General features: G+C 38.7%; 3 protein-coding genes across 3 annotated transcripts; all 3 read right to left on the reverse strand.

Moving 5' to 3' along the window:
* Positions 1-1209: 1209 nt before the first annotated feature.
* LOC139637242 (olfactory receptor 8G17-like) lies at positions 1210-4821 on the reverse strand. The gene has a single exon (XM_071505804.1). It carries the CDS (start codon positions 2183-2185, stop codon positions 1223-1225), a length of 963 nt encoding a protein of 320 aa, XP_071361905.1. The 5' UTR covers positions 2186-4821; the 3' UTR covers positions 1210-1222.
* Positions 4822-5451: 630 nt separating this feature from the next.
* Positions 5452-8112, reverse strand: LOC139637253 (olfactory receptor 8G17-like). Its single transcript, XM_071505817.1, has one exon. The coding sequence runs from the start codon at positions 8095-8097 to the stop codon at positions 7153-7155; it is 945 nt and encodes a 314-aa protein (XP_071361918.1). The 5' UTR covers positions 8098-8112; the 3' UTR covers positions 5452-7152.
* A 2652-nt stretch (positions 8113-10764) lies between these two features.
* LOC139637246 (olfactory receptor 8G17-like) lies at positions 10765-11745 on the reverse strand. Its single transcript, XM_071505809.1, has one exon. It carries the CDS (start codon positions 11736-11738, stop codon positions 10791-10793), a length of 948 nt encoding a protein of 315 aa, XP_071361910.1. The 5' UTR covers positions 11739-11745; the 3' UTR covers positions 10765-10790.
* Between the last annotated feature and the right edge of the window lie 2694 nt (positions 11746-14439).

A 14439-nucleotide genomic window follows, 5' to 3' on the forward strand; every position in this document is an offset into this window, starting at 1 on the left:
GGTGGCTTCTTAGTGGCAGGGACAGGGAGACAGGTCAGAACTGAGGGAAGGATCAATGCAGCCAAATACAGGTCCTTTTTAATAAATTTACAAGATTTTCTAAAATCATGTATTCACTTTTTCGTCATGGGTTATTGAGGGTAGATTAATGGGGAAAAATGGCAATTTCACCCATTAACAATAAAATCTGCAAACAACAAAAAAGTGACTGTATGTTCCTGCCAGGTCACTTTGATAATTGCATGGTAATTTATTAACCACCTCCACAGTCACCACAGAATCTAATGCTGTGGGGAACACTGTAACGCGAGCAGCCAGATGTTTGTTTCTTTTGTTATTGACTGGTCCTAGTTTCCCTGCAGATTCTGCTTTGTTTTCTGGTTGCTTGAGGTGGCGAGTGTTAGTGACATGGTTACCGCTCTCAGCCCTGTCTGGAAGGAATTCTGCAAGGTTCACTCTCAGCTTCTATCACTCTCTTTTGAGCCCCCTCATTCTATACCATTGTATATTAGAATGATGTCAATATACCTATAACCAATAAACTAAAAACATTATTAGTCGGCCAGAGAACAGTAATAAGGTAATAATTCATCAATTCATGTCTTGATCACTCTTCTATTAGTATCAAACCTAAAGGATTCTTATGAAAATAAAATAACCAATATATTTTATGTATTATCAAATATCTATGTTGCTACTGGCCACAAAATTAGAACATTCACATCACCTGTTCTCTAGTATATACTACATCACAAAGCAACTATAAATTGACCTAACAACTAATCCTGTTTTTTCACATAAATTACCATGTGGGTCTCCAGGTAGAAAACTTCAGCCTTAACAAGATTTAAACAGATGAGTTCTATAAAATTACAGTTGTCATGAAAGAGGAAACTAGCTATAGAGACCAAAACTGTTTTTTGTACCTGGTTTATTTCTGCTGTAAAGTTGGACATTTTAACCCCAGAGCTGTTTTTGGAGCCAGTCCCAATGGGCCATTCAAGGAACTGCAGTTTTTGGCAATTCTGTGTTGGGAAAACCATACATGACATCTGGAAGGCCAAATCTGCACTGGGGCAATGTAGGTTTTCTGTGGACAACCAAATTATATGTTCCCATGTTCAAGGAACAACAAGAATATGGACTAAATCGGCTAATCTTGGTTGACATTTTATGTTATTTTTATTGATATATGTGCAAAAAAAGCTGGAGATCATCTTTATTATGATGGCAAAACCTTCTTGAACTCAAAGAAGTTTGACAAAAACCTCCATATCTCTTTACACTGCATGCCATAAATCATGGGATTGAGGCTGCCAGGGATGATGTGATACAAAATAGCAACAAATTTTCTGCTTTCTGTGTACTCTGGGAAGCGATGCAGAATAATGATAAACATTCCACTGAACAACATGATCAGATACACAACCAAATGAGTGCTGCAGGTCTTTAAGGCCTTACTGTTAAGAGACTTGTTCTTACTAGTCAGACAAATGACTGTTATCTTGGTATACGTGAGAACAATGCTGCCTATAGATCCTGTGAACAGGACAACAGTGAAAGTGAGGCCATAGACATTATTAATAAACACACTCTCACATGAGAGTTTAAACAGTGCAGCATTGTCACAGTAGGGGCTTCTGATCAGAGTCCTGCATCGGTTCAACCGTAGGGTAAGGCCAAGCAGAATCCCGACCAGAACAAATGCCACTCCCCAGGCAGAAACTGTCAGCTTGATTAACATTTTGTTGGTCATTATGGCAGCATAGCGCAGTGGATTGCAGATGGCAACATATCTGTCAAAGGCCATAATCATAAGCACAGTGTGAGCAGTAGTACTGAACATGTGTGTGGTGAAAGCTTGGACCACACACTCATAATAACTGATGAGCCGTTCAGAGGGAGGCCGCAACATGTCTATGAGCAAACGGGGCAGCATGATAGAATTTCCGAGGATGTCATTGATTGACAGGTTCCAGAAAAGTAGATACATAGGCTGGTGAAGGTTTTTGTCAATGAAAACTAAAACAGCAATGCCAACATTTGCAAAAATTATAAACAAGTAGGAGAAAAAGATAAAAAGAAACACAGGGTGGACAGAGTTCTTGGAGACGTTTAACCCCTCTAGCTGAAGTGAAAAGCTGTTGTAGGTGTAGTTTTCCATCAATCTGAAAAAACAAAACATGGTTCTTAATGTCACAAGTAATGCAATGTAGGTAGTACTGGGTGTCCAACCAACCTGTAACGCTAAGCTAAGTATGGAATATATTTACACATATAGATATATATATGCACATGCACACAGTGGAACACTGCTTATGGTGATCATGTCTGCCCAGGTTAAATTGTTCATTATAAGCAGATGATTAGTAACCATTTTTTCCCCTGTATTTCTCATGCAGATCCCCATCTAGTTGACATTTGTACAATTACTACATGACTATAAAGTAATGAAACAAAGAGCTTCACTATTTACTGATTAAAACATATAAATATATAAATCCATAAATATAACATGTGTGTACACACACATGTAATATCAAATCATCATAAATAGAATGAATGCAGATACAAGTCAATGTGTTATACTTAACATTGCTGTGCAGTTTGACTGTGATGAGAAGTTCTACCTACTATGAGTGTCTCTGGTTTCAGTCTCTTCTCTGCCCCTTCTTGTGCTCCCTTGCTCATTGTTGATAATATCCACCAGCTCCAATCAAGATCTACTTTGTTGCCAGGTTTTATAAACATGATTTTATCTTCAGGGGAATCGGTTGGTTTCCAGAGCTCTTTCACCAGAGAAGAGCTCATTAACATCAGAGAAACAACTCCAGAGGATTTTTTCCACCCTTCTCAACTCACCTGTGGAATTATTGGACATTTTGGTCAAAGGTGCACTGACCGTTGCTCTCGCAGTGAAACGCTGGAGGAGAGGAAAACGTGCCGGTGCGCTTGCGCGTCTCCGCCGGCGCGGACTCCACACACCGCTCCCAGGTATCTTTCTCTCCAAGGTGCGTTCACTGCCCAACAAGCTGGATGAACTTCAGCTACTGGTGCAGAAGAACAGAGACTTTTCTTCATCTTCTGGTCTGTGCTTCACGGAGACGTGGCTGTGGGGATCGATTCCGGACTCTGCGCTAGAGCTGGTCGGCTTCCAACTCTTCAGAGCAGATCGCGACACAGAGCTGTCCGGCAAAACGAAAGGTGGAGGAATGTGTTTTTATGCTAACAGTGGCTAGTGCAAAGACGTGACAGTGATCCTGCAGCACTGTTCTCCTGACCTGGAAACTTTCACCATAAACTGCAGGCCCTTCTACTCCCCCCGTGAGTTCAACTCATTCATCCTGGTCAGTGTTTACATCCCACCACAGGCCACAGCAGATACTGTGTGTGGAGCGGACCAACCCAGACTCCTTAGTTATTGTCCTTGGTGACTTTAACAAAGGTAACCTTAGCCACGAACTGCCCAAATACAGACAGTTTGTTAATTGCCCGACCAGAGAGGGGAACACTCTGGACCACTGTTACACCACAATCAGTGGTGCTTATCACGCCGTCCCCCGGGCTGCACTGGGCCACTCTGACCATGTCATGGTCCACCTGATTCCCACATACAGGCAGAAACTAAAACTGTGTAAACCTGCTGTTTACAAGAATCTCCAATTGCACCAATCACCAAAACAAATTCCTTGTATGTGAAACATACTTGGCAATAAGGTCAGATAGTTTTTGATGCAACATTAAAAAATTATGCTGCAACTTTCAGCTCTGAGACAAGAAAGAGTAATGTGTCTCTCATCCTTTTCACCGTTCCTTCCACCAAACCTTTTCACTTACCTTGAATCTTCATGTTTAGGTGTCCAGTAATTACAAAGCCACTACAGGTGATCAGCTATTCAGATAGTATCAATGATTTTCTCCAATTTGTAGGATACCATTCTCGCCCATAGACAGTATCATATTTGTATTTATGAGCACAAATAGGAATGACAGTTATTAATGCTAACACATAATAAGTAGCATTACTATCGATCTGTGTGGCACAGCCAGGAGTAGCATCCATGGCCTGTACCATCTGACTCTGGAATGGGACAGAATCTGGTCCCGAAGCCCCCCAAGCAGTAATGTTGGTATTTTTCAGAAGCATTCAGATACTGTAAATTTTTTCACATTTTGTGATGTTGTAGCCTTATGGTTGGCTTCCCTCATCAGTCTACACCCAATACCCCATAATGACAAAGAGAAAACTGAATTTTAGAAATTTCATCACATTTACTTAAGTATTCAGAGCCTTTGCTATGACATTCAATATTTAGCTTGGGCGCCTCCAAGTTGCCCTGCACTGCCCAACTACAGTCCAGATGATGAGCCAGGAAGAGCCCTAGTTCATCCACACTTCTTCCGTTTAAGATTGATTGAGGCCACTGTGCCCTTGGGAACCTTCAACGATGCATGATTTTTTTTAGACTTCTTCAGATCTGTGTCTTGACACAATTCTGTCTATGACCTCTGCAGGCAGTTCCTTTTACCTCATGGCTTAGTTTCTGCTCCGATATGCATTTTCAGTTGTGAAACCCTATATAGACAGGTGTGTGCCTCTGCAAATCATCTTTGAAGGCATGGCTGTCAGTTCTATCACCTTTGGTAATATACTTACAAAAGTAATTGCTTAGATCCCAGGACCTGGTGTCTGATCAGACAATCAGACAAACTGGCAATTTTGCAGAGTAGCTACCTACTTTGGCACTAAATGAAAATTCAGGAAATCACCAAAATCATTAAGATTCATTCTATAGCCACCATGAATATTTGTACCAAATGTCACAGCAATCCAAACAACTGCAGAGACTTTTCGCTAAAACACAATAATGGCACCCTCATTAGTGTCTCACGAAGAAAAGTCAGGGGGCTAACAATGTTACTTTTACGCCAGATGTAATGGGACATACACCTTCCAAAAAGTTCAACTTTTGTCTTGTCAGTCCACAGAGTATTTTCCCAAAAGTCTTGGGGATCATCAAGATGTTTTCAAGATGTTTTCTGGCAAAACTGAGACGAGCCTTTATGTTCTTTTTGCTCAGCAGTGGTTTTCGTCTTGGAACTCTGCCATGCAGGCCATTTTTGCCCAGTCTCTTTCTTATGGTGGAGTCATGAACACTGACCTTAATTGAGGCAAGTGAGGCCTGCAGTTCTTTGGATGTTGTTCTGGGGTCTTTTGTGACCTCTTGGATGAGTCGTCGCTGCGCTCTTGGGGTAATTTTGGTCGGCCGGCCACTCCTGGGAAGGTTCACCACTGTTCCATGTTTTCGCCATTTGTGGATAATGGCTCTCACTGTGGTTCGCTGGAGTCCCAAAGCTTTAGAAATGGCTTTGTAACCTTTTCCAGATTGATAGATATCAATTACTTTGTTTCTCATTTGTTCCTGAATTTCTTTGGATCGCAGCATGATGGCTAGCTTTTGAGGATCTTTTACTTCACTTTGTCAGGCAGGTCCTATTTAAGTGATTTCTTGATTGAGAACAGGTGTGGCAGTAATCAGGCCTGGGTGTGGCTAGAGAAATTGAACTCAGCTTTCCAAAGATGTGATAAACCACAGTTAATTTATGTTTTAATGGGGGGGGGGCAAATCACTTTTTCACACAGGGCCATGTAGGTTTGGATTTTTTTTCCCCCTTAATAATAAAAACCTTCATTTAAAAACTGCATTTTGTGTTTACTTGTGTTATCTTTGTCTAATATTTAAATTTGTTTGATGATCTGAAACATTTAAGTGTGACAAACATGCAAAAAAATAAAAAATCAGGAGGGGGCAAACACTTTTTCACACAACTGTATATATAAATCACGATTTAAAATATTTAATCACGATTAATCGCATGAGTGATCATAGTTAATCATGATTAATCGCATATTTTTAATCTGTTCTAAATGTACCTTAAACTGATTTTTTTTCAAATTGTAATACTCTTTTCAACATGAGAATAGACAAATGCTTGCTTTATGCAAAAAAATCATGTTTATTTATTGCTACAATGAGAAATACTCTCAGTTCAAATACCTAACATGTGCAAACTGCATTGTAAAACAAGATGCTGAAATAAACTAAAACAAAAGCCCAACAAAAAAAATTATAGATGGGCCTACCAATTTACTAACTGTAACATTATAGTAATGTTTACTAACACAGTAGTGTGTTGAATTTCACATTTGATCTATTCATCCAGATTTTTGTTTAAGCAGCCATTTAACATAAAAGAATGCCCCTCAATGCATTGCATTGCAATTTGCATCAAATTCAAAACAAACTTAAAGAAAATAATAATTTAAAATAAATAAAGTGTGCATGAAACAGTGAGGAGTGTTACAGAACATGACTCAAATGATAGCCAGCCTATAGCCTATAAACAGCTGTTCTGTTATATTCAGCAGAGGCTGAACAACCCAACCTCCATCTCCTCTCTTATAACAGACCAAATAAACTAAACATCAGCCTCCATCTCTTCTCTTTTTTTAAACAGACAAAATGAGATAAAAATCTGCCTCCTCTTTTTTAACAGACAAAACAAACATCAGCCTCCATTTCTTCTCTTTTTTTCTTCTCGGTGCATTGCTTCCTGATTTCCCGAGCTACGGTGTGGCCCGAGGTTCAAATGTCACAAGCGTTAATCACGTTAAAAAAATTACTCCTGTTAAAGGCTAGTATGTTAACGCATTAATAACGCGTTAACTTTGACAGCCTTAATATAAATACATCTTGGGATTCATCTTTATTACAATGACAAAACCCTCTTGGACTCAGACAAAATGTTAATGGATCTCTCTAGAATGTGTGCCATAAATAATGGGGTTGAGGCTTTCAGGGATGATATGATACAAAATATTGAAAAATTTTCTGTTGTTTGAGTGCTCTGGGAAGCGATGCAGACTATTGATAGACATTCCACCGAGCAACGTATCATCAGATACACAACCAGATGAGTGCTGCAGATCTTCAAGGCATTATTCACTACAGAACTCCTGATAACTCCTTGTGCCAAACACAAATCTTTGCTTACAAGAGACAACATACTGAAGCATTCTTAATTCATATTTTATGCTATGTGCATCAAATTTAGAAAACTGATGTTGAGAAGATTTAAATGTTAAAAAGATTATAATGATGGAAAAACTGTCTTGGGTTCAAACAACTTTGACAAGAATTTTCGTATCTCTTTAGATTGCACACCATAAATAATTGGGTTGAGGCTGCCAGGGATGATATGAAACAGTACAGCAGTAATTTTCCTGTAGTTTGCGTACTCTGGGAAGCGATGTAGGATAATGACACACATCCCACTGAGCAACATAATCAGATACACAATCAGATGAGTGCTGCAGGTTTTTAAGGCTTTTTTGTTCAAAGACTTGTTCTTACTAGTCAGGCAAATGACTGTTATCTTGGTATATGTGAGAACCATGCTGCCTATAGAACCTGTGAACAGGACAACAGTGAAAGTGAGGCCATAGACATTATTGATAAACACACTCTCACAGGAGAGTTTAAACAGTGCAGCATTGTTACAGTAAATGCTTCTGATCAGAGTCCTGCATCGGTTCAACCGTAGGGTAAGGCCAAGCAGAATCCCGACCAGAACAAAGGCCACTCCCCAGGCAGAAACTGTCAGTTTTATCAACATTTTGTTGGTCATTATGGCAGCATAGCGCAGTGGATTGCAGATGGCAACATATCTGTCAAATGCCATAATCATGAGCACAGTGTGAGCAGTGGTGCTGAACATGTGTGTAGTGAAAGCTTGGACCACACATTCATAATAACTGATGAGCCGTTCAGAGGGAGGACGCAACATGTCTATGAGCAAACGAGGCAAAATGATAGAGTTTCCAAGGACGTCATTGACTGACAGGTTCCAAAAAAGTAGATACATAGGCTGGTGAAGGTTTTTGTCCATGAACACAAGAACAGCAATGCCAACATTTGCAAAAATTATAAAGAAGTAGGAGAATAAGATAAAAAGAAACACAGGGCGGACAGAGTCCTTGGAGACATTTAACCCCTCCAGCTGGATTGTGAAGCTGTTGTAGGTGTAGTTTTCCATCAACCTGAAAAAACAGATACAAGTTAATGTGCTATACAGTACATAACATCAATTTACAGTTTGATTGTGATCAGAAGTTTTTCCTACTATTAGTGTCTCTGGTTTCAGTCTCTTGTCTTCCCTTGTTTGTGTCCCCTTGCTCATTGTTGATAATATCCACCAGCTCCAATCAAGAGCTCCTCTGTTTTATGAATATGATTTTGTCTTCAGGGGAATCAGTTATACTTACGTCAGATTATATGTGATGCAAAATTAAGAAATTATGCTGCAAGATGCAACTTTTAGGTCTGAGAGAGAGTAAATTTGTCTCTCATCCTTTTCACCTTTCCTTCCACCAAAATCTTCCACTTATTTTAACCAATTTGCATCCTTAGGGACATTGTTGTCCTTTTCATTTTTGATTTTTTTCCAAGGGTGTGTATTTTTGGGGCAATTTTGAAACTTCAACCTCAGTTCCTGTGATATGCGTATAATACACTGTTGATACAAAATATTTACGTTCAGTACCTTAAGGACAAAAGAGTCCCCACTGAAAACTGCAATTTCCAATTTTGCTGACATTTCAACATGAAATCACATAATCTATTTAATGATAGGCTTTCATTCTAAAGTCCTGGCACCAGAATCAGAATCGCCTTTATTGTCATTATACATAGTACAACGAAATTTGAGCGCTGCTCCCTTGGTGCAAAACAATGGTAATTAAATAAAATAAATAGAAACTTAAAGAGAACACAAAATTAAAATAAAGAAGGTACCACAATTTTAGTTTGTACTTTTTTCCACCACATGAAGCCATATTTGACCTACGGAACAAATATACATTTTCCTTGTTTCCACATGGGGTATTGCTACTGGGGTACTGCAGGCCATTGAAATATGTATGCAACTAAAATAGTGTGGGTATGTTGGTATGGATGGATTGTGGCACGAATGGAGGTACTGAGAAATTTCTGTCTGTATTTGTGTGTGTGTGTGTGTGTGTGTGTGTGTGTGTGTGTGTGTGTGTGTGTTTACATGTGGGTGTATGTGTACAGTTAGAGAGTTAAAATATTGTACCCTCCACTACAGGTGATCAGTTATTCAATGGGTATTGATGATTTACTCTAGGACACCATTCTCGCTTGCATACAGTCCTTTATTTTTTGTCATTATATTGGCACAGATGAGGACAGTGGTGATCATAATATTCAATCAATACACATAGTAATTATTAACATGAACACATATCATAAGTAGCCTTACTATCAATCTGTTTGCCATAGCCAGGAGTAGTATCCACGGCCTGAACCCTCAGACTATGGTACAGGAAAGGATCTGGTCCTGAAGCCCTCAAGCAGTAATTTTGGTATTCTTCAGCATACAAGAAGTACTTTGGAAAAACATGTCAGTCAATATCGGGCAGGGTGTGAAAGGCTGTGCAATTTTGTTATAGTGCCTCCTAAACTCAAAAAAGACACAGCACAAAAGATTTGTATGAATTGTTGATTTATTCTTTTGCCAGACCTAATCTTAATCTGAAGAATCAAACTGTTCTTGCTGTAGGTTTTCAGTGGTAGGGCACACACAGTGGGCACCATGAATCTTATTTTAATGGTATCAAGGTCGCAACCCCAAAGTCTTTCCCATACTTGGCAGATGTACTTCTCCTGATGTTTTAAGTGAAAAGACAACCCCCACGTCAGTGGTACATTGATGCTGTAGCATTTTTGCCTCACATATCAAATCTGATAGCCGGCCGGGGCCTTTCTGTTTTACAGCTAATTTATTGTATGGTTCGGTCTCTGCTGCTGGAAACAGCTATTGCCACCATCACTAGGATTTCCCTTACTTTTCAAAGTAGCATTCTTTTGAGTTGTGTGTTGTTTCTCAGTTTTATCTTAAACAAAATATTAATGACAAAATATATTGAAAATGAAGATGTTAAAAGGTGGTTCATTTTTCAATCACAAGCCCAACAAATAGAAAACCCATATGAACATGTAGGGCCCACAGAAGTTTTTCCCTTTTGGGCTCCTACATTTTTTTAAATATCAACAGGCCCAATTGTGGTCAGACTTGTGGTCACAGGGCAACACAAGTTTTCCCTTTTGGCCATATTTGGATTTTGTGAAGGCAACCTACAGATTAGCTTGCCCACAGATGACCCATACGCAATTCACATTGTTCCTCTTGCATGTCAGTTTCTTCACTTAACAGTTTCCTCCTGCACTGTAGTGAAATTTACAATTATTGTTAATTCTTTTCACGGGCACACTGGTCAACCAGTCCTCTAACCATTAAACCACAACACTGACAACACTGCAAGCATCCAATACAGCAACTAATATTGGTACTAAATGATTTCTTCTTCGAACACCTAGAGAAAGGTTCAGACATTTAAGAACCTGCATTAATCTTGGACCCATAACATATAAACAGAACATGACAGCCATGAAACAGTAATGTAAATGTTAAATCCATTTCCATAATACTCTGTATGTAGCCTACTCTGCATATGCCTTTACCCATAAATGTGAATGTCACAGAATCCTTTGCAGCTGTATATTTTCTTGTACACATTTAGGCTGCATATTTACAAAGTACAGTATATATAACTTCAAACAAAATCAGTGGTGGTTGTGAAAGAGCATTTATTCAGTTATTCATTGTTCATGGTTTAATATGATTTATTTTAATCATTTGCCAAAAAACTATAACTTGACGGCAAGCTGTTTTTTTGACTTACACATTTCAGATAAGAATTTTCGTATCTCTTTGGACTGTATGCCATATATAACTGTGTTAAGGCTTCCAGGGACAATAAAAAACAGAATGGTAGAAAGTTTTCTGTAGCCTGAGTACTGAGGGAAACGATGCAAAACAATGGGCATCATTCCACTAAACAACATGATCAGATACGCAATCAGATGAGTGCTGCAGGTCTTTAAGGCTTTAGTGTTCAGAGTCTTGTTCTTCCTGGTCAGACAGACTACTATAATCTTAGCATAGGTGAGGATCATGCTGCCTATAGAAGCTGTGAGCAGGACCACAGTGAAAGTGAGGCCATAGACATTATTAATAAACACACTCTCACAGGAGAGTTTAAACAGTGAAGCATTGTCACAATAAGGATTCATGATCATAGTTCTGCATCTGTTCAGTCTTATGGTCAGACCGAGCAGAATCCCGACCAGAACAAAGGCCACTCCCCAGGCAGAAACTGTCAGCTTGATTAACATTTTGTTGGTCATTATGGTGGCATAGCGCAGGGGATTGCAGATGGCCAAATATCTGTCATAGGTCATAATCATGAGCACAGTGTGGGAGGTGGTGCCAAATAACTGTGTGGTGAAAGCTTGGACCACACATTCATAATAACTGATGAGGCGTTCAGAGGGAGGCCGCAAGATATCTGAAAGTAACCGGGGAAGAATATTAGTACTTCCAATTATGTCACTCAGTGACAGGTTGCAAAAAAGCAGATACATAGGCTGGTGCAGGTTCTTGTCAATGAAAATTAAAAGTGAAATGCCTACATTCATAACTATTATAACAATGTAGGAAATAAAGAACATAAAAAAGACAGGATACATAGAATTCTTCGTGACACTGTACCCCTCCATCTGGAGTGTGAAGCTGTTGTAGGTGTAGTTTTCCATTAACCTGAAAGAACAAAAATGACAGGATCTTGTTACAGTTGGGATATTGAGTTAGTCTGGGTGATCTGAATATCAGTGATATTTGATATTTATAAAATGACAATACTGGCTGTGCAACAAAACACAAATGTTTCTGTTTGATAAGTTACAAACAGTTAAAGTAGCAAAAATAACACATGCAAAATTGAACATCCTAAAATGCATTATCGTGCTTGTAATACAGTAATACCAACTTTGTGACTTAGGTTCATCAGTCTATAGTCATCACTACCAGCAGGTGGTATTCACCAACAGCAACAAAGGTCTCTCACTGTTTTATAGATGCATTTTTACATCATGGGAATCACTTAGCATGACATAATGTGTGATGTAACATTACGGAATCACCGTAAGGACCATCGCAACTGTCAGTAAGGACCAATGTTTAACTTTGAGAACGTTTAAAGTTTTCAGTCTACATGTATTCCTTTCACGCATACATTAATATATTTCCAACAATTTTACGACCTATCACTATGGCTCACGCATACAAACACAGTTCTCATAATGCAGCCTGGAGTAGCATTTTTCCAGTCATTAAAGACAAAGACTGAGCTGTAATTTCAGCTGTATTTACTGTGAAATGATCACTCAGAGAGAAAGTTAGGCAGGACTGACTGTCTTTATTATTTTGAGGTTTTACATCCCATAACCCAAAATCTTTTTTCCACCATGCCAGCAAAACACACACAGCTTTCCCTTCTGGTATTGATGCATTTGTTTTACATGGGGGGATACTACATTTGTCTTAAATAAAAAGGTATCTGGAAATTCTTTGAAACTTATTTACAATATTTTAGTATTTACAATAATGAAAAAAGAAATATTTACATCTATACAGCTAATATGTCATGTTCCTTTTATTTTATTTCTGATTGTGCTGTGTTCTAATAGTCTCTATGACCTGAGATTTCTGTATCCAGAAATATTAGTGAGTGTCATAGAATCCTTTGCAGCCACATATTTTGCCACAAACATTTCATGGTTTTATATAATTTATTTTAATAATTTCCCAAAAACTACAATTTATTTTTTACTTGATGGCGAAAATGTTTTTGAACGGAAACATTTAAGATAAGAATTGTCGTATCTCTTTGGACTGTATGCCATATATAACTGTGTTAAGGCTTCCAGGGACAATAAAAAACAGAATGGCAGAAAGTTTTCTGTAGTCTGAGTACTGAGGGAAATGATGCAAAACAATGAGCATCATTCCACTAAACAACATGATCAGTTATGCAACCAGATGAGTGCTGCAGGTCTTTAAGGCTTTACTGTTCAGAGACTTGTTCTTACTGGTCAGACAGACTACTTTAATCTTAGCATGTGTGAGAACAATGCTGCCTATAGAAGCTGTGAGCAGGACCACAGTGAAAGTGAGGCCATAGACATTATTAATAAACACACTCTCACAGGAGAGTTTAAACAGCAAACCATTGTCACAGTAAGAATTCATGATCATAGTTCTGCATTTGTACAGTCTTATGTTTAGACTGACACATAGACACATTCATAATAACTGAAGAGGCGTTCAGAGGGAGGCCGCAACATGTCTATGTACGTGTATTGAGAAATTTGTGTCCTTTTTTTGTGTGTGTGTGGGTGTGGGTGTGTGTTTACATGTTTGTGTATGAGTGCAGTTAGAGAGTTAAATTATATTGTACCCTCCATTACAGGTGATCAGTTATTCAATGGATATTGATGATTTACTCTAGGACACCATTCTCGCTTGCATACAGCACTTTATTTTTTGTCATTATATTAGCACACATCAGGACAGTGGTGATCATAATATTCAATCAATACACATAGCAATTATTAACATGAACACATATCATAAGTAGCCTTACTATCAACCTGTGTGCCATAGCCAGGAGTAGTATCCACGGCCTGAACCCTCAGACTATGGTACAGGAAAGAATCTGGTCCTGAAGCCCTCAAGCAGTAACTTTGGTATTCTTCAGCATACAACAAGTACTTTGGGAAAAACATGTCAGTCAATATCGGGCAGAGTGTGAAAGGTTGTGCAATTTTGTTGTCGTGCCTACCAAACTCAAAAAAGACAGAGTACAAAAGATTTGTATGAATTGTTGATTTATTCTTTTGCCAGACCTACAATGAAGTGGTTAAAAGGTGGTTCATTTTTCAATCACAAACCCAACAAATAGAAAACCCATATGGACATATAGGGCCCACACAGAAGTTTTTCCCTTTTACGCTCCTACATTTTTCTTAAATATCTGCAGGACCAACTGTGGTACGATCTGTGGTCAAAAGGCAACATGAGTTTTCTCTTTTGGCCATATTTAGATTTTGTGAAGGCAACCTACAGATTAGCTTGCCCACAGATGACCCATACGCAATTCACATTGTTCCTCTTGCATGTCAGTTTGTTCACTTAACAGTTTCCTCCTGCGCTGTAGTGAAATTTACAATTATTGTTAATTCTTTTCACAGTCACACTGGTCAACCAGTCCTCTAACCATCAAACCACAACACTGACAACACTGCAAGCATCCAATACAGCGACTAATATTGGTACTAAATGATTTCTTTAGCGAACACTGAGAGAAAGGTTCAGACATTTAAGACCCTGCATTAATCTTGGACCCATAATGTATAAACAGAACGTGACAGCCATGAACTTTGACTTGACTTTTGA

The sequence above is a fragment of the Trachinotus anak genome, unplaced genomic scaffold, assembly GCF_046630095.1.
Source record: "Trachinotus anak isolate AG129_WGS33_773 ecotype Australia unplaced genomic scaffold, CSIRO_AGI_Tana_v1 ptg000020l, whole genome shotgun sequence".
NCBI lineage: Eukaryota > Metazoa > Chordata > Actinopteri > Carangiformes > Carangidae > Trachinotus > Trachinotus anak.